General features: G+C 35.2%; 2 protein-coding genes across 3 annotated transcripts in view; one reads left to right on the top strand and one right to left on the bottom strand.

The window, feature by feature from the left end:
• The window catches only part of LOC108365981 (ecdysone-induced protein 74EF), a 46,348-nt gene that overhangs the window by 1,067 nt on the left and 24,104 nt on the right, over positions 1-21,177 (bottom strand). The window contains exons 3-5 of one of the 2 annotated variants that reach the window (XM_017620226.1): positions 18,497-18,684; positions 11,213-11,764; positions 8,590-9,263 (exon numbers count right to left, since the gene is read on the bottom strand). In XM_017620226.1, the coding sequence (XP_017475715.1) occupies positions 8,601-9,263; positions 11,213-11,764; positions 18,497-18,684 (1,403 nt within the window). In that variant the 3' untranslated portion in view covers positions 8,590-8,600. Of the gene's footprint in view, positions 1-6,573; positions 9,264-11,212; positions 11,765-18,496; positions 18,685-21,177 lie in introns of those variants that run through there. The other variant, XM_017620225.1, reaches the window with a different exon arrangement.
• Positions 454-3,358, top strand: LOC108365982 (dnaJ homolog subfamily B member 13). The gene is made up of 4 exons (XM_017620227.1): positions 454-697; positions 761-1,112; positions 1,172-1,572; positions 2,967-3,358. The coding sequence occupies exons 1-4, from the start codon at positions 475-477 to the stop codon at positions 3,095-3,097; spliced, it is 1,107 nt and encodes a 368-aa protein (XP_017475716.1). The 5' UTR covers positions 454-474; the 3' UTR covers positions 3,098-3,358.

Here is a 21,177-nt window from a genome sequence, read left to right as displayed (position 1 = left end):
GTTAAGGCTTTGCGTAGTCTTGCAGCTACAGGTATCGAGGCCATACCTTCACAGAAGGATCTGATGCTGCTCCCGACCCAGTACAGACCACAAAATGGAGTGGACTGTCTTAAGCGTATCAGGAGTATTCTCGCTATGTCAGGGGTATTTTCGCTAATATGTATTTTAAACTACTAGGAACAATATTCAGAACGCATTTATTCGCAAAAAATTGGTTTTACATTCGCGCTCGGGCTTTAGTTGGCTAAAGACTGTCCTATCTGCAATCTAACTCTGTTTACGTTTACTCTCATAACCCACAGCTTTGACCACATAGCCCAAGCTAAAATGGGAGGGATTATGAAAAAATCTTCATTCTACTTATTGCAGATAAATGATTTCTTTGAGCACTCCTAACACAACTTCAAATTTTTTGAGCTTAAATCAAATTGAAAATTTACCTCCACTTATTTAATTGTTATTTACGCGTATAACATGAATCGCACGGAACTGGATTATTATGCCATACTGAACGTTCCACGTGATTCACCCAAAGAGACTATAACATTGGCATATCGTAAATTAGCCATTCAGTTGTGTCCACATCGTGATCCGAAATATGAACGCGATTTTGTGCCCAATCTTGGGCCAACACACATGCAAACGCTGTCGTTGAATCGCCAATGGGAATACGTAAATATGGCGTACGATGTTTTGGGTAAGGCGTTGGTTTCTAAAAGGTCTATGGAAAAAATTTTAATGCAATGTGAACTTAATTAAGGCAATGATTTGTATCGCGCCATCTACGACCGATTTGGGGAGGCAGGACTCTTTCAAGGTATCCAACTGCCCAACGGCTACTTCCCACCCTATCAATATCATGGCGATCATATGAAGGTCTATCACGACGTGTTTGGCAGCTACTCACCGTATGCAAATATCATCGATATCGTAACAAATCCACCAGTCCTCTATTCATCATTGGAACATGGCATTGGTGTGCGCAAGAAGGATCCGCCAGTAGAGAAAATAATTTATTTGGAACTAGAAGAAGTATTTACGGGCTGCACAAAATTGATGCACGTCTGGCGCCAGGAATTTATCGATTCCAAAGAAACGGGCACAGAGAAAAAGTATGTAATTGCATAATAAGTATTTTTATTAAAATTTAATGGTACATATATTTTTTTAGAAAGAAAACTCTCACACTAAAAATACCGTTCGGTACCACCCAAGGTACACGATTTTGTTTTAGAGAGGAAGGTGATCGCAGTCCAACGCAGATTCCGGCCGATATAATTTTCATTACTGCCGATAAGCCGCATCCATTATTCGTGCGCAGTCAGCACCATAACTTGGTCTACACGCATAATATATCCTTAAAGGAGGCGCTCTGTGGATTTAATTTTAAATTAAATACTTTAGATAAACGCGTTTTGAAAATTACTGTTTCCGATGTGATTCATCCGGGTTATATAAAAGTGATGCCAAGAGAGGGACTGCCAAAGTGTGAAAATCAACCAATCGCTCCCGATATGAAGCCCGCAGGTGTGAAGAGAAAAAATTTCGGAGATTTGATAATCAAATTTCAGGGTACGCACTAAAATAGGGTAAAACTCTTAACATTTGTAATGGGATATAGTGATCCTCGGCTATATATAATTCTCACTCTTGTGTCCACGTCCGCGCTATTTGCAGTCTCAGGGCACAGCAGAAACTCTTCAACCGGGTACAATGTACTGGGAACTCTGACGGCTATTCGTCACCCCTAACCACCTATAAGAAAGAGACTAGCGAAGCCAAGAGAAACAATTTTTTTCGGCCAGACGACAGCTACATAACAAGCGAACAAAAAAGCGTTCCAGTCCTGCCGACCACCCACGTCTCAGGGCTCCGGTAGGAAAAGATATCGACGACTTTTATAGGCCCGCTAGGGAGCGTCTGACATATGTATGTATATGGTAATCATAACGAAGGGCATATTCGAAAATACCCTCTGTGACATTGTCTTAAGAACACTCATCCTAACTAAGAGATGGTGTGGCACGGTGGGTCTTAACATCAACCCTGCCTCTGGCAGCCATAATCCCTTTTACCATTAGAAAAAACCTTCAAGGCAGGCACCCTATTTTTTACGCTTGGAAGTACAGAGATAGAATTGTGCAATGAAATAAAATATCTAGGGGTAATTTTCGAATGCAAAATTTTATGGAAAAGGCAGGTAGAGTACGCTGTCCCAAAAGCAACTCGAGCTTTAATGGTGTGCAGAAAACTGACCAGTAAATAATGGGGGTGCACGCCATACATCTTGCGGCGGATGCACCCCATGATAATCAGGCCAACGGTTGTGTATATATGAAGCGGTAGCATTGTCCGAGAGGACCGCTCTGAATACAGTGAAGGCATCGCTGTCTAGGCATCAGCGACTGGCGTGTACCTGCATAACGGGAGCCATGTCCACCTGACCCATACATATTCATAGAACATAGACTGCCAACAAAGCCCCCTCAACTTTATGTATGAGGACATTAGCGAGAGAAAGGTGATTTACAGCAGACTGGGAGAGGATATCTCAACCAAGATTCCTATCTCACAGCTTAATCGACCTGGAACGCGACACTTTTAGAAAACACCTTTCGGTCCCACACCCAAAGGTGGCTCCCAGGTGGCTCAAAAACTGACGAAGGTATAGCGGCATGAATATACGGTCTTAAAGCCAATCAAGATCTCCATTCCGTTGGAGGATTATCCTAGTACTTTTACACCGGAAGTCGGTGCTGTTAGCTGTAGCGACAGGCAAGCTGTACGCAACTCAGTAGGTAGCTCAATACCACTTGTTGAAATATTTTCTATTCCAACTCCTGTGCTCACTTCTTTCAAGGAGTTACTGTTTTTGTTATTCAATCTTTTTAAGATAACAATACAAAATGAATTGTAACATTTAAATGCAAGTATTTTTTTATAATAAAATTCGTTTCTTCTTTCAGTTGAGTATCCAAAGTTTATGAATAACAAGATGCGCCAATTGACCAAGAACTTCTTCAAAGAACTGCATGAAATGCAAGAAGAAGCTGAAAACGCACCACACCCGCTGCAAAAACTTTTGAAAAAGAAGTAGACGAAGTAAAACTAAATCAGTTGGAAGATCATAAAGCATTGTTTTTAAATTAGCATTTTTTTATTTTATTTAAATTCAACGTATAAACGTAAAGGACTGTTACGTTTGAATGGATTTGCAATATATGTATGTACTATTTCCATCAATGTTTGTATGTATGTACATAAACGACATATGTATGTACGCAAATATGTACATATGTATGCGTGTGTGTATATTCACATCATACATTTTCTATATCCATATTTGTCTGATTACATATTTTTATATAATTATTTTTATTTATTTTTGTGAAGTATTTAAATTCAAAATGTATGTATGTATATAATTTGACTGCACTGTTTAGGCAAATAATTTGAAATTTTTTCTTTACATGAATGTATGTGCACACCCATGTAGTATGTACATGTGTATGTATATGATTTAGCGATCGAACTTTTTATAAAAAAATCTTAATTAACGATTTGTTAAAAATATAGGTATCTATATGTATATTAAAAATTTCCCAATTTGTGTTTATGTATGCATTTGTGTTTGTATTGCTCTGTTGTGTGAAACCTTAGTAGTGTACTTTGCATTATACAACACTAATAATGTGATGTGATCTATAAGAAAAAACAAACAATAAAAAGCCTGTGCAAAAAAGTGATTTATCTCAGCCAAAGAAAGGAGAAACATAAATTTTTTACATATGTTATTGAATTCTACATTTCCGAGTGAACAAAAAAAAATTAAGGCACTTAAAATTTTCTGTAACATTAAAAAATAAACTCTTATGCTGAATTGGCACTAGGTATTAAATGGCAACAATTGTAATGGCAAAGTTGGGAATTCAAAAAAATTCGAGCCATTACGTTAATGAAATAATCATTAATTCATTTCCACCTGGCATTTTTAAAAAGTCTCAAATTTTTGGTCTTTTCAATGCCTAGTGGAAATTCGGCATTAGAAAAATAACAAGCAGCGGAAGTGTAGTTTTTTAAGATATCATAAAGTTAAGCTACGTATGTAGGTGCGTGAATTTATTTTCGAATAAAAAAAATATTAATTAGATGTTAAAGATAATTTTGTTTTTTTAATTTTAAAAAAACAAATCAATTCTACTAAAACTTTTATGATCTATGCTAGTTTTTAGTTGTGTCAATTTGTATGCAAGTCCAAATGTACTATATGTGTATTTGTAAAAAAATTAGTTACAAAATTCGTTTAAGACTTATACAATTATGTACATACATTAATACAAAAAGTATGAACATCAAATAAACTTACAAACGACTTAAGTCTTAATTATTAAGACTTAATTATTTATTAGTTTTTTTTATTTGTAAAATTTTTGGGTTGAATTTTGTTATTATACGCGTGTAAATAATAATATTTTTACACATACGAACATATGCAACTGCAAGTCCTTAATTTACATCAATATTCACATAAATTTGACTACTTTAATTTTCTAAAGAACTTGGAGTATTTTTATTTTCAATAATTAAATTTTTAAATGGCACATTCATGTTCATATTTATTGTTTAAACTTGTGTGTTTAAAAAGTTTGCTTAAATTTAATTGCTGCTTTTAATTCAGTTAGCTTACTTACAAACATATTCTGTTATACATATCTACTTATGCATGTTTTTATTTTATTTTTTTATAGTTTTGTGATATACTTTTATACATACATATTTCCACACGAATTTTATTTAAGACTTTAAAAAACGTATTCTTTGTTAAATTTTTATGTTTATGCGAAGTTGATAATTTTTTTATTGCAAATAAAGATAATTCGAAAATTAAAATAAACTGTACAAACTCAAAATAAAATTAAAGAATAATAATTATGTAATAATAGTTTAGTTCCCGTATTCTGCCCGTGGAAATCATACAGCAGTAAATTTCTGGCGAATTGTCACAAGTTCTCTCTCTCTCTGTCTCTGATAGAAATATTCGAAAAAGTACGCAAAAACATTGCATGTTATATGAACAGCCGATTGGTCTGTCGTTTACATCCACAAGCACGAAACAAGAAACTCGATTTTCGCAATCACTGAGCGATTCCACATAGACACTGGATAGTGGCATCCATAAAACCTTTTCTCTGTAAGCCAGTGTTATCAGCAATGCACCCGTTGTGTGGTAGAACAGATTCTCAATCGAATGCTTACCAAACTTTAAAAAACGATTTCCGTTAGCTTTACACGAATTTCCCTACCAAACCTGGGGCTGCTTTGGATGCACTACTAAACCTACTATCAACTAATGTATGTGATGTGATGATTTGTTACATTTTGGAGTGAGACAGAAAATGTTAGAGGCAGAGAATTAGAAATTAATTTATATTAATATCACAGAGTATTAACACCATTGCCTCTGTTAAAGAGATTACTATAATGTGGAGTTTCCTGCGGCTGCGTCTTGGCCTACCATATTGTAGAATCTTCACCGATGGTTACGAAACGGACACAGGCTCAGAATCTGGAGTCTATATCAGTTGTAACGGGAACAAACTTAATCTCTCTCTTGCGAAATATGTCTCGGTATTCTAAGCAGAGGTATTTGCAATCCTAATAGCCATAGACTTTGAGGTGGAGAATAAGTAATGCAAGTCTTAAATTAATTATGTTGGGAGACTCAGTAAACACAAGAAAATTTTATTACAATAAATAATATAAAAAAAAACTTTTTAATATACAACGCTTTTATAAATGGACTAAAAAGTAGAAAATAATATTTCTCGTCCCATAGAATTTGTTTTGATATACTTTTGATTTTGAAATTTTAGCAAAAGTCATTATAAACAATCTATGAAATTGAAAATGAAAAACGTGGAGCGCATGCAATACAAAGCATTCGATTTAGTTGACAATAGTCAAACTACATAACGTAGACCTAAAATTTCTACAGCGAAAGTAGAACTTTGAAATCGATTTTAAGCGGTCGTTATTCATATACCCACATACATACATACATATATTACTTTTCATATCAATTCAAGTGTATTACATGCGCCCCACGCTTTTCATTTTCAATTTCATAGATTGTTTATAATGACTTTTGCTAAAATTTCAAAATCAAAAGTTATCAAAACAAATTCTATGGGACTGAGAAATATTATTTTCTACTTTTTAGTCCATTTATAAAAGCGTTGTATATTAAAAAGTTTTTTTTATATTATTTATTTTCTACTTTTTAGTCCTGTCTGAAAAAAAATTTTGCAATAGATATTAAAATAATTCAACGATATTAATAGAAAGGTGCAAACACATGCATTTACATATGTATGTACATACAAACGAGCACCAATTAATTTTATTTAAAGAAATGGCGTGTCGTCTATTTCCGCTGTAGCAAACATAGTACATAGGGCGACATCTAGATATCATCTACCTCACCCTATTCACTACAGCTGTCGCCCTATGCACTATGCTTTTTTATAGGAACATTTCAAGGCTTTGCTTTGGTGTCGGACACACAACATTGAAAGTTTCTGGATCCACAGCATTGAAAGTTTCTGGACCCACAACATTGCAAGTTGATAAAAGCGTTGTAAAATCAGGCGACTTAAGGAAGGATTCTAGACCTCCTGTAAGACCGATAACCCGACCATGCTTAAATTATGGAATGCCAACCACATTGGAAGTAGTGCAGAAGATTGATCTGAATCCCAGTCGATGGCGAGAGGAGTCCATGAGCCGCCGTACCGAATACGACGAGGTACGAATAGTAATTTCTTGGCTGATGAAACCCAAGCTGCTGGAGCTGTCGGCGCCCCAGCTAAGCTATTCAAATAGAGTGACGTAGAGTTGATAAGGTGCTTGCATCAACTCGTATGTAGAAAGTCTGCTCTGCCTAATCCACAAGAAAAGCTGCCCTGCCATATGTACCAACTACCGCGGGATCAGCCTTCTAAACGTTTCCTTCAAGTTCTTATCGAGCGTATTGTGTAAAAGGTTAAAGCCCACCGTAAACGAACTGATTGGGATTTATCAGTGTAGCCGTGGCTCTGGTAAATCCACCATATACCAGGTATTCTCCGTCGCACAAACGCTCCGGCTTTAAAGGTATTAAACGCGGAACCTGCTGATGAATGATCCAGTGCAGGAGCATTTGACTTCACTTGGAATTTCTAATCGGCGTCAGTTGGTACAGAGGAGAAACGAAGTCGCTTAAGCAGTTATAGGCCATAAAAGATGAAGAATAAAATCATTTGGCTAGAGAGGGCTCAGACCAAGCATTCCACGCCAAATCATAGATCAGCTAAGGTGTTGTGTGTAAAAGCGTTGAACTCGATTTGGCAAAATCCGTATGCTCTCAATTCAGTTTTGGCAGACTTACAGCCTTATTATCTATCTCGAACGATTCGTCTGCAGAGAAAGGCCTCAAAAATTAGTCCGGCGGCATAATTCTAGCCGGTTTAAATGTAACCGAGACGATTGCAACCTAATCGACGTAAACAAAACGAAGATGACCGATAGCGTAATAAAATTGCAATCAGAGACGATGTCAGCTGCAGACGAATCATTCGTGCGGCATATCGTTCGAGATACAAAATAACTAAAAACTAAAAACTAAATATAATTATACATACATACATACTATTTACATATCGTCGCTACCATGTCAAACTATTGAATGTGCTAAAATGCTATTTCATTTACGATATCTTGCGCATGCGCTTAGAATAATACGTAAGTTGGCAAATCTTTGAATTTAGTCCTCTTGGAAGCAGAGGACACTTTTTTCTAATGACAACAACATTTTTTACAACAATTTTTTTGCTCTCCTGAAAAGTACCCATTTTCACATTCAATAGTTTGACATGATAGCTACGATATATAGAATTCATATTTATATTATACATATTACTTAATTTTAATTCAAATTTCGATTTACTTTTAATTTTGTAAATTGATAAATTGTATTTTTAGTTCTTTTTACATACATATTTACCTCAAAATTGTACTATTGCATTATTCGGTTTGTTTTGATTTTAATCCTTTGCTAATTTTCAAATTTTTTTTGTGACAAGAAACAATTTGTGTATGTGTGTATGCACGCAATTTTTATATTTTACATAGTTTTTTTTACCGCTAATACATACAAATGTATTCGCCCACTTACATTTAGGATAGAAGTAAAAAGTTATAAATACATACACACATATATATGTATGTATGTATCTAAATAGAAATATGCAACTTTGAATAATTTTATCATAAATTTTGTAATTTTGATCAAAAATTTGGTTATGCTTCCTATTTATTTGAACTGAAGAAGACGTTCCAGAATTTTGTCCGAAAAGGCACATATATTAACCGTTCACATGACCACTGCTGTATGTTTAAATTACTTCTAACATATACATACGTATATAGTATATAATATGTACATACTTACATATTTCTGCAACTAAGCATTTTGGAAAAATGTGTTTGAAAATTGCTCATTCTTTGTTTTTAACTACAAATATTTACTACTTTATTTAATACTTGACTTACGTTACTATATCTCAATAACCGTTACAGCGTATGCCACTAAAGCTGCCATTCATCCGCCCATAACTATAACCCAATCTATCGTACGGAGAGCCATAGGGCGTTCGAGCACTCAAAGGCATTTCATAAGGCGACGCAGGGGAGCCACTACTCGCTGGAGCGCCACCGTATTCGTAAGGCAAGTCATAGGGAGAGGGCGCGCGGCGGCCATACAACCACATGTCACGATAGCTGTTGCCGCTATTGAGCGGGTACGGAGGATGCGCTTGACCTCTGTAGTATGGGTGAGTAGCTGGCAGGTGCTGGTGGGGATAGTTGGCATGCAACCGTTGTGTGTGATAGCCGCTATTGTCCGAGTATCTACGACTGAAATAATCGTGTGATGCATATTGCTGTTGCTGTTGCTGTTGGTGTTGTTGCTGCTGTTGTTGATGAATTTGTTTAAGCTGCAACTGTTGCTGTTCATGTTGCATTTGTAATTGGTGTTTTTGTTGTTGTTGCTGTTGCTGTTGCTGCTGCTGTTGATGCATTTGTTGCAATTGCTCTTCGACATTGAAAGATTCGTAGGTGTCATTGAAACTATGACAATCAGGCGGACTTAATAGAAATGTTTCGAAGAAACGACCGATTTCTGTGGAGCCAAAAGCTTGCTGAAAGCCCGGCAAGGGTGTCATATCCTGTGGATAAAATTAGAAATTAGGTTGACTTGAATTTCTTTAATTCGCAATGCAATGCCTAACTACACATATATATGTATTTAGATACATACATATGTATATCACCAATGGCCAAAATAAAAGAAACGCCTTATTTTAACCAGGTTTGGCTATATTTCTTTTCTTTATTTAATATTTGTTATTTCTTTACTAAAGTGCAGAGCAAAAATTATAAAAATTCTGCAAAGGTGCATCAAAATTCTCAACTTGTTAATCAGATTTTTTAGAATTTTTTTGGGTATGCAGTTATATAGCCCATTTAATTTTAGTAAAGTGTAAAACATAGGTTTCTAAAAAAACCCGTTGATTTTTGCTATATTTTTGTCTGACTGTATAAAAAAACTGTCGAACATACCGAGCCCTAACCGCCAAAATAACGTAAGCGACACTTTTTTCAAAATTTTCTTTTTGATGCAGAAATATTCCTAGAGCATCTAGATGCATTTCTGCATCAAAAAGAAAATTTTGAAAAAAATGTCGCTTACGTTATTTTGGCGGTTAGGGCTCGATACTTTGTAAGGGAAAAAATGCGGGGCTAAAAATTTCCGAAAATCAACGCGATTTCTTAGCAACTTTAAAGTTATACCTTTTTATACTAAAATTGAATTGGCTAAAATAAAAAACTGCTTACTCAAGAAATCTGACGAAAAAGAACTTTGAGAACTTTGATGAAACTTTTCAGAATTTTTATAATTTTTGCACAAAGTTTGAAATATGAATTTATATGATCTTTGTAAGATATTGAGCTGCAGGAAATGTCAATTGGCCCCGCTGCATCCCCTTTCGATAGTTCCTAACTAGTCCAAAATTCTCTTGTTCCGAACTAATTCTAAAATCGACGGACGAAAGAAAAAGTGTGTTGATTTTTCAATCTTTTCGGTTCTTCCACTTTTGCAATTATTTTCAAAGAAATGTGTTTTCAATTTGAAACTAAATTTGTTTAAATAATTGTAAGAAATGTACGTTTACATACATTTGGCTGTAACTGAGTTTGCAGAGGTGCGTGCTGTTATTGGTTAGACTCCCAAGATGTTAAAATGTTAACACAAATTTTTGTTTTGTATTACCAAGCTATGAAAAGGAATCTGCGAAGTGCAGAATGAAAGCGTGTTTAAACGAAAAAGCCGCCAAACACATATCTATGTAAAGTAAACAAGCCCCCCGCTGCATCCCTTTTTCGATAGTTGCGAACCAGTTCTAAATTCGCCACCTTAGATATAGATTTCTATTGAAAAAAGTGAAATAAAATTGTTTGTTAAAAGAACCACATTTCGCTGATTTTGAACTAATGGTGATCTAGTTGCTTTTGGACTAGTTCGTTTTTGGCGACAAAGATCTAGTACGGAACTAGAAATTTGATTTACTAGTTGGCGGCTTCCTTGCAGGGAAATAAGGCGTTTCTTCTATTTTGGCCATGGGTGTACAATAGGGTGGTTCAAAAATACAGACAGGGGAGAAAAAAGTTTAAAATTTTAAGCTCTCACCCCTAGTATTTACTAAAAGACAGTACCCAACTTTTATTAAACCATTTTTAAATACTAACTATTTTTTATAGGTCCCCCAAAATCTCCAAAAAATGCAATGGGAATACCCTCAAAAATCGGTAGATTAAAAAATTGGGTACTATTTCTGGAAGCAAGTTTTCCGATCAAAAAATATTCATTTTCAGGAACACTACCTTTCTACGAATAAGTGTGTTTTGCCCATATAAAATACACCCAAAACTTCATTGACTTTGAGGCAGTTCTAAATATGTTTTTTTTTTTTAAGAAAAAAAGAAGGGTATTCTATTTTCCATTTAAAAATATCTAGGGGGTGAGAGGTTAACATTTTAAACTTTTTTTGGGCCATTCTAGTGTACATACTATGTACATGTCTATTCAATATACAACTATTCGTAAAATGCCTACCCGTTTGTCCTTGCCACCTTCGCTCGCCTCCACTTCCTCATTGTCTTTCTGCCATTTCCCAGGCACAAGGTGCGTTTTCCGTTTCGATTTTTTGCTTGGTATCAAATCACCTTCCATTATTCGACTTCTATTCGTGCGTATTGTTGCAGCTGCTGCTGCTGCCGCTGCCGCCACTGCTGCCGCCGCTGCAGCAGCAGCTGCATTTGTAGGTGGTTTCAATGGTGTCGCTGCTGGCAGTGCACTATATGCAAATGTACCCATATTAGTAGTGTTGATTGTGGGATTGTAATCGACTGGCGAGTTCTGTGGAGGTGCTGGTGGCACAGGTGGAGATGGTAATTCGTATTGATACAACTGTGTGTGTTCGAAATTCAGGTTCTGATGTGGTGACTGCGGCGTTGATGATGCCCACGCTGCATTAATGCTGTTCGAGAAATTAGTTTTCACATTTTCAGTGTTTTGTGTGATTTCTTCTATTTCTGTTTCTTTTTGCTGTCGCAATTCTGTGTGCTCCTTGCAGTCGCTTTTACGTTCTACATTTTTTGATGTACTCTAAAAAATTAAGGGAATGCATGAAATATAAGTTTTTTTTTTATTCTCTATAGAGCAATATATTGCGTCTAAATAGTAAATATAAGCACCGTTAATTATTCTTAGATAGGGGCCGTAAATTATATTTTTGAAATAAACATATGTAATTGAAATTTGATTTCTATTTTTTCAATCATATTGTGTTGTAATGATACATTTTTATCCCGCTTTTATTAACTTCATTTGGAACTATGTAATTTATGCTGTGCCTAAAAGTATGCAGCAATTTAAAGTTTTAAGGACATCACACTAAGTGGCAGCGTTGCCGTCGATACCGCTAATAAGGGCCAGTTTTTCCGTTGCAGTTTAAGCTTAGATCACGTAAACTGAGTTTAAATTCAACAGCTGGCTGACATTTGATTCGCTAATCTTAGTTTAAACCAGCCAGCTCGGGTGTTTAATCTAAGTTTAAGCCACAGCTGTGCACTGAAAAACTGACACTAAGAGAAGACCACTCTCCAAGGCGAATTAATATAAGGTGATAGCAGGAGTACAAAAACAAAAATTTACATGTATTTTGTTTTTGCTTTGGCGGCATAAACTGTCAAAATCTGTAAGTGTGTGTAGAAATTCAAACAAAATTTTTCAATTTGATATAAGAAGCCGTGCGGCGAAACACATACACAAAATCAGCTGAGCTAGTAACACCACCTTATATAAATTTGCCTTGCCACTTCCCAATTCCGAGTTCAAAAAGTTCCACAAATGATGGACAAATCAATCTTGAATTTCGATCACAACATTGTATGTGAATTTAAATAATATTATTTACAACTTTTATCTTCCAATCTAAAATTTCGAAAAAATCCCCTTGAGAATTGCGAATGCGAATGCTAAATTTAATGCGCTCCGCGGCTGCGAATGCAAAGATTCGCAAAAACCCTGGTATGTATGCATAAGCATTAATTTCAAACACTTACTAAATGTAAAAATTACTCATACGACAAGGAGTCTTGGGTTTTGCAAAGGTGCTGATCCTTAGTCCTATATGATGATATGTTATCATCTTAACTATGACACAAAAAGAAGATATGTAGTTCCATTGTCACTTTTTCGTCGCCTTAATAACTACCTGACAATTAAGCAGATTGGAAGATGTCATGCTACCATACCCAATATCTAAAATCTTTCACATTTTGTTATTAATTTTTGTTTATTTAAAAAGTTTTGTTCTTACAGCTAATTTCACGAAAGCAATTTAGATGAAAAATGATTTTAATTTTTTGAACTTTATATGGAAATTGACAGAAAATAAAAAAAGGAACATCCCGCGCCTTCGTCTTGGTCTGCAGGCTGTATCGGAGAAACGGCCACTAAATTTAAACGTAGAATACGTGGTATGGTTAAGAGCATATACAAGTCAAAAACGAAAGCACACATTCAATAAAACCATCGATAAAAAATCAATGAAAATATCGATAATAATATCGATAGCAAAATCGATAAAAATATCGACAACAAAATCGATTAAAATATCGACAACAAAATCTATAAAAATATCGATAACAAAATTGATAGCAAAATCGATAATAATGTCGATAACAAAATCGGTAAATATTGATAACAAAATCGATGAAATTATCGATAACAAAATCGATACTTAAGTCGATAACAAAATCGATTACAAAATTGATAACAAAATCCATAAAATTATCGATAACAGAATCGATAAAAAATATCGATAACAAAATCGATAAAAATATCGATCATTATATCGATAAGTTCCGAAAATATCGATAGCAAAATCAATAACATTATCGGTAAAAATTTCGATTACAAGATCGATAAAAATATCGATAACAGAACCGACAAAATATCAATTATTATATCGATAAGTCCCGAGAATCCCGAAAATCTCTAAAATCCCGAAACAGTTACCAGATTGAGTCTCTGTGCATCTATCTATATCCTTTTCTCTTTAATTACCTTTATTTTAATCTTTCTTCCTCTATCTTCATCTATACTTTTATCGTTATCCTCATCCTCATCTTTTCCTTTATACTTATCTTTGCTTTTATTGCGCCATCTGTTTATCAAAAGCTGAAATATGTACTTACGCACACATATGTATATACTTTTTGTCCCCTTCCTCACTTCCAACGCATGCACGTGTTTGCAAAATGATGACGAAGTGATTTTGTATGGGAAATCATTTATGCCCATATATTTGAATCAAATAAACATACTTAGAAGATATCAACCAATACTTCCCATACACCAAACGAAAGGAAAACTCTTGAATTTTTGATTAAAGAAAATAAAAACCAAATCATTCGAGCGGTTTTCGAGCATTTTAGTAATAAAAAAATTTGCAAATATTTGCAACAATTTATTGCCTTAAAGTGCTCAATATTAGTTGAATTTATATAAAATCTGTACACGATAATATTTTTATTGCTCCAAAGAATCTATATCCCGAAAATGAAAGTTATATCTGCAAATCATAAGCTGCTGGAGCATTTTAAAGGCTCGAAATTGACCCCAAAATAAGCCAATGTTTACCGTTCTTTTTACGACAGAAACGGTTACTTACAAAAATGAATATGTCGATAGGTATGTAATTTTATCTTTGAAACGCCATACTTTTCTTTGAAATCGCTTCATTAGTTGTCGTGCAATGAGCGTTTTCGTAAAGCTCTAAAAATTACAACTGCAACATTTCGGCATAGCCTCCATATCGAAACGTAAGACGTATTCTACATACATCAGAAAGAACTAGTTCCGTGTTCCTCACTAAAAGGAATCACAATGCGCCTCGAAAATTCTATCAGAAAATAAGGCAGAAATGAAATGATTTCAATGGAGAGGCTGGTTCCTACAGAGATGAAGAAGGAAATTCTAATTAATCCAATAGAGCGTGCTCACAATGTTGAACGGCGACACCGGAGATATTTATGTCCTTCCACACTACCAAGCCGAAGTTAGAATAGTGGCGCTAATAGGAAGGCAATTGAAAAACAGTGCGCTCTTTCAATCTACCTAGGCCCTGTGCGCGTGAGAGAAGTGTGGAAAAGAATATGGGATGATGAACTGAACACGTTTTAAAGGTCACATGGCATAGTCCAACTGATACAAATACGATTGTGCTGGTTTGGAAATTTCGTATGTATGGTTGACAAAGATTCCAAGCCAAAGCATAGGCAATCTTCTACATCGTGGAGAATAGGGGGCAAGGAAGGAGTTCAAGTGTTTACAGTGAGAGACAAACTGTGAACCTGGCCAGTGCTGTAACTACTTCAAAACTGATACTGAAATGGAAGTCATGACTTAGATATGTAAAAATGTTGGCAGGCATAATGGACTTGTACGAAATTTTCGAGTATGTACGCATAGTGAAGTAGTCACCCACAAGTAAACGAGTATGTTTTGTGTAGGGTAGAGGCGCTTTCAGTTCCGGCCTTAAACTCCACTTTCCATATATGTATGTACATATCGTCGTTTAAAGTACAAAACCGTGTATTGTCATTCTGCAAAACCGCGTAACTGACATTTGCTGCCAAAAATTGGATTTGCTCACACAAGCTCTTGGCACAATCCTTATCCATTCATCCTGAAATATACTAGCCAGAAATGCGATTGCTTTATAAAAAAGAGAACCATTTTTGCAAAATGAGTGTATTTACTCTCCAGAAAAAAAATTTATGCAACCTCACATACGCGGTTTTGCATTATCTTGATACGCGGTTTTGCACTTTAAACGACGATATGTATGTATAATTTCGGAAACATCAACAACCAAAAAGAAACATAAACATTAACGTGGGCCGAAAATCCGCTTTTTTAGAATTTTGATTGGTCATAGCAAAAATATGGTTCATTATGCTCTAAAAAATATCTGTGTGAAATGTGAAAGGTGTTGGTCAATATCCTAGGCTCGCCCAAGTCCATCAAAGTTCAAGTACTAAAAAAAATAAGATCCATATACCTAATTATGTAGGACTAATACTTTAGAAAATTATTGCAATTTTAGTAAGCAAATGTATTACTTAATTTATTTATTAATTTTTATTTTTTGGCCATATTGAATTTTGATGGACTTAGGCGGGCCTAAGATATTGACCAAAAATTGTCATATTTCACTCAGATTGTTTTTAGAGCATAGTGAACCATATTTTTGCTATTACCAATCAAAATTCTAAAAAAGCGGATTTTCGGCCCACGCTAATAAACATGCTTATATGTATATATGTACATATGTATTCATATGTAGGTATGAAAATGATGTTAACAATGCGAGTGCATTTGAACGCTGTTCAAGTTTAGAAAGTCGTCAATATTCAATGCCACGGTGTGGCAATTCTTCGAACGCCAATGACGCATGCAAGGACCCCAGTCTAACTTTGTACCTATGTACTATGTACAAAGTTTACGCATACACGAATATTAGCAAGCGCACGTGCAACGTAAAGAAAAATATAAACATCAACAGAGAAGCAACAAATATCGCTCAACTACTCAATTTAGTGGCCGAAAGAGAGGAAACCACTCAAATCTTTTGAATATTGCCGGGTTTGAGTGGAGAGGGGACTGTTACTACCCATAACATATATGTAATACTCCTATATTGGCAGTAAGAGCTAGTACCGTCCGAAAACACTACAGTACAGATATATCAATAAGCACGCACGAAAGAAAAAGAACACATACGTTTATAAATAAACATGTACACAACACATATACAAAAACGGCACTCAAGTACACAATACATTGACAAAAATTTTACTAGACTGTCTCGCTTTGATTTCGGAATGCTTACACATTGAGTAGTTAGCTTACTGCCAATATAGAAGTATTACATATATGACCCATAACTGTATAGAGATGCAAAATGTAAGGGAGGTGGTAAAGATGTCCACAAGACATTGTACTCATACCCTGCCGGTAACACCAACAACCGACATGAGAGGTGGCAAGGTGCTAGGTTCGCCCAAAAATTTACAAATGTCTGCTTCGCCATCAATTACTAACTCTACATTTTACATAAATAAAAAATCGATAAATGAATTAATGCCTCAATTTTGGCTTGTCAAGTCTTGCATCCTGTACAGACTGGTATTGCAGGTTTGATTTAAAGTTTGTTTATCTTACCAGCTCGGTAAGCCCTCTCTTTTTACGTTATATGTATCTCCTGATTTCTCCCACGGTTTAACTTGCAATGAAACAAATAGCTGCATGCGTAAACAAAAACGCTGCCGGTCGATAGAGCTCGTCACTTGGTACCACAGTATCCTTCTCAGCGCCACACCTTCCCAATTAAAGCTCAATTCAAATACCGTAATGCAATTTTTTTCCCTGGGAATGCTCTACTCAATTGGCGCACATCACAGATATACCAGCAACTCTTTAGCACCATAAGTTCTACATAAGTATCTGCATGGTCCTTTTCAACGCTTGACGCAAAAGCGCATTTTCGCGGGCCAGGCTAAGAAAATGCGCTTTTGCTCTACTTTTCTAACTACGGAGCAGGCACATGCGTATTTTTTGTTTTAACTATGTAACTATATACATATGTATATGAAATTTTCATTTTTGCATGCATTTTGTTGGTATGTACATTTTATGTAAAAGCTTTGCTCAAGAAATTCGCTGTATCCATGGCGGTGTGTAGCAGTGAAAAAGAAAACAAAACTAGTGGGTATTGAGAGATGGATGCTGGGGTAAGAGCTTTCCGGTAGCATATTTATTTATTTAAAATTTGAAAATCTAGGATCTTGTTGGTGGTGCGTGTATTGAATAAAAGTGCAGTTACGGTAGGTACATATATGTATACGATATGATATTCTGCCAACTATTTTTCTGCAAAAAATGTGTTAGACTGAAACACATTTAGAATAAGCAGTAGGTTGTTATATCTACTACTTATCAGCAACTATAAGAAAACTGCAGTATCCATCGGAATCAATATCGATTGCACCGTGGCGTATGATTGATATTTTCAGGGTAAGTCGCTAATTTGCAAAAAGTTCAAGAAAATCGACTTGTTCTTTAGTATAAGTGAAAATTTCTTTGAAAATTTATTTCTGATAAATGATTTAATACAAATTTTTTTCTTTGCTGTTGTTGTTTCCGACAGGGTTTTTAATACGATGTATTTTGGTTTGTCTCCAAACCAAATTTGACAAGGGTTGACGTAAACTCGTTCCAAAATACATCGATTTAAGAAAAGTTTGTTTTCAATAATTCTCTCGGTATGCTAAGTAAATATCATTTCGATGCAGTTTAAGTTTCAAACCTATGGTGTTTTCGTTTCTAATAAAAAATTTCACCTTTTGATTACCCCTTTCTCTTTTCGTGCTCGATTCTAAAATTAAGGCAAACGGTGGGAAAGTTTTGTGTTCGTTTTTTAAAATGTCAATTTTTTGGAAGGCAAAAAAATGCACATTATCGGCTTTGTCAGGGGTGATGATGGCTGCGCTGAATATCAGATGGTTGCCTAAAACGACAATATTATGAAATGCGTGAGCTAGATAGGGTCAGGAAGGCAAAAACATGCCCTTTTAGGGGGTTGAGTGTAACATCAAACAAATTTTGCACCGTGGAAGGGCGAATATTTTAGTGGGAGTAATAAAAGCGAGCGAATTTTATGATTCACTAATATAAAAACTATGTACATGTATACATATCTATGTATATGTATGTAGGTATTTCCTAAACATAAGTTCATATTCTTATGTATGCTGTTTCGAAACTTACCATATGCGCATCTAAATGGGGAGAATCATTTGATTTTTTTGTGATATTGGCTTCTGGAAGTTGTGCCGCTGGTGAATTAACTGGAAAATGTTTTGTTGAATCTAGGGGTGTACTCGAAGAAGCGGCGCTAACTTCCAGGCGGCATGCAGACACATTTTCCTCCACATAATCTTGGCTCCTTTTATCATCTATAAAGGTATAAACAAGAAATTGAATAGTTTACAATACTTGAAATGTTGCTGTGCAAAGATAATAAATAAGCACACACAAACTTATTTTAAGAAATATCTAGTCCATAAGGTTTTGTTATCATAGACTTAATAAAGAAATTAAGCGTCTTCTTTTAATCGATCCCTAACAACATTAATAAAAAAACAACGACGACAGTGCACTCTTGTCAAAAACAATCGAAGAACCAATTGCAAATTGATCTGTCCGCACTTGGTATTGATAGTTTAACGGAACATATTAAAAAAAGAATATATAGCCGGCAAATAGAAAATCTTCTCCTTTTTTTAATCCGCGCAATGAAAACTGCTCTATGCGCAAAAAAGTAAAATACATACATACGTGGCTATGCTTACATATATGCATGTATGTACATTCCCAAAGAGCTTTTCTTTAATATTCCTAATTGCCCAAGCTTAAGGACTATTTGCAGCTCTCAAGAAAAATCACAAGAAATATTTTTCATTATTTCTGTTGGTTGGAAATGTACTTTGGTTTTGCTGTACATTTTCTTGAAAAATTAATAGTCTAGCATTTTTTCTTGAGAGCTGCAAACTGATTTCAGAAATTTTGATAGAAGAAAAGAAAGAAATCTATTAAGCGGTGACTGTCTGTCCGTCCCTCCGTCTGTCCGTCTGTGCACACGATAACTCGAGTAAAAATTGTGATATCTTGACGAAATTTAGTATGTGTACTTCTTTTCAGCGTAGGACAGATGGTGTTGAAAATGGGGGAAATCGGACAATAACCACGCCTACCTCCCATATAAAGGTATTTTTCACAAATACGAAAACTGCGATATTTTAGTAACTACTGAAGCTCATTCACTCAAAATTGATATTTGCAATGATTTTTAGCATAAAAAAATAAGAATGTTTTAAATTTTTGGAAAATGGGCGTAGCCCCGCCAACATATTGTCACATGTGTTTATATTGGTAACCGATCCACCAATTTCTTCCAAACTGGGCACAGTTGTAGTCCTTGGTATAACATACCAAACGGCTGAAACTTTTTAAAATCGGGCAATAACCAGGTCCACATCCCATATAACGGTAATTTTGAAAATTACGAAATCTTCTATAAATCAGTAAATACTGAAGCTAATTTATTCAAAATTGATGCTTGCAATAACTCTTACGTTGAAAATTTTTGAAATTGTACTAAAATTACGGCCAATTTTCATATAACGGTAAATTTCAGAAATGCTTGGTACTTCTATATTTCAAAATTTAAGGACGCTAATTTTTCAAAAGTGATACTAAAAACAATCCCTTACAAAAGGAGTAACATTATTTGGAATTTTAGAAAATGGGCGTGATACCGCCCACATATGGCTATATAAGTTTATCTAATTATGTCTAACTGAACGTTTTATTGAAGATGTTTAAAATAGGGGTAAAAAAACCCCGGCTTACCATGTAGCGGTAGTTTTCTGAAAGGTGAAAAACATATCGTCGATGATTTTGCAAAACCGACCATCGACCAGTTGCAAAACCGCCCAAATCACCGTTTTAGCAAAAATGAGATTTGGTAACCCAGGCACCGAGATTTATGCATAAAAATCGTTAAATCGTTATTAAAACAACATATTTGTAAAACAATAGCTAGTGAAAATACCGCCTATCAAGGCAATGCCTTTGAAGAATAAACCGCTTTTCGCTCTCCTGTAAAATTTGAGTGCCGTAAGATAGGCGGTTTTGCAAAAACATCGACGATATATTTAATACTTGCGCCGGGTATTTAATGTTCGGCTGGGTCCGAACTTAGACTTTCTTACTCGTTTTACGTTGTTTTTATTGTAAGGCTTACGGAACATAAGCTTTACTAAATTTTTGTATAGAGTTGCAATTCTTTTTAGTGTACCAAAATTATGAAGGCTTTCTGGAAGGTATGATTTCTCTCCAATATTTTGGTGGGTGAAAGACAAACTATGTAGCTATCGATTGGCATGTATACATTTTGTCCAGGCAAAATTTTATTTTTTTGCTCTTGGTTGACACTTTCAAGGAAATACCCATATGGATGTAAGTACTTGTATATTCACTCCTACCTATGTATGTACATATCTTCGTTGCTCATTCATCACTACAGCCTTTCGTTGAGTTCAAAGAGAGCATGGGCGCAACTTGTTGCACAACGCGTGGGGGTCAATGATGTTTCTTGTTTAATATTTTTTTTTGTGCGCTTTCTTTTACTTACTTAGATTCTCTACATTGTACGTGACTGTGAGTTTTCTAACGGAGCGCTCAACATAAGTAAGTACATACACATGATTCGTTTCCATTTAAGGCGCATGTCTTGAGAAATTTGAAGAGAAAAAAAAAGAGCAGAAATGAAAATGAGCGGAAGAGCAGATGGCATGTCCGGCGGAAGAAGCTCATTGGGAAAGAATAGAAAACCAGTGTGCATCGAAAGAAAGCGTCTCTCAATGACATAATGCGTTCGGACTAGA

Source organism: Rhagoletis zephyria, unplaced genomic scaffold (assembly GCF_001687245.7).
Source record: "Rhagoletis zephyria isolate East Lansing unplaced genomic scaffold, Rhagoletis_zephyria_1.1 Rzeph_scaffold_02092, whole genome shotgun sequence".
Classification (NCBI taxonomy): domain Eukaryota; kingdom Metazoa; phylum Arthropoda; class Insecta; order Diptera; family Tephritidae; genus Rhagoletis; species Rhagoletis zephyria.
Note: the sequence above shows the minus strand (reverse complement) of the source record. Positions and strands in the feature narration are given on the sequence as shown.

Bases quoted from the DNA above. Each gene is read 5' to 3' on its own strand.
- LOC108365982 (XM_017620227.1), top strand. From the start codon at position 475: ATGAATCGCACGGAACTGGATTATTATGCCATACTGAACGTTCCACGT. The intron at 698-760 runs GTAAGGCGTTGG...AACTTAATTAAG, and splicing joins TATGGCGTACGATGTTTTGG to GCAATGATTTGTATCGCGCC. The intron at 1,113-1,171 runs GTATGTAATTGC...ATATTTTTTTAG, and splicing joins GAAACGGGCACAGAGAAAAA to AAAGAAAACTCTCACACTAA.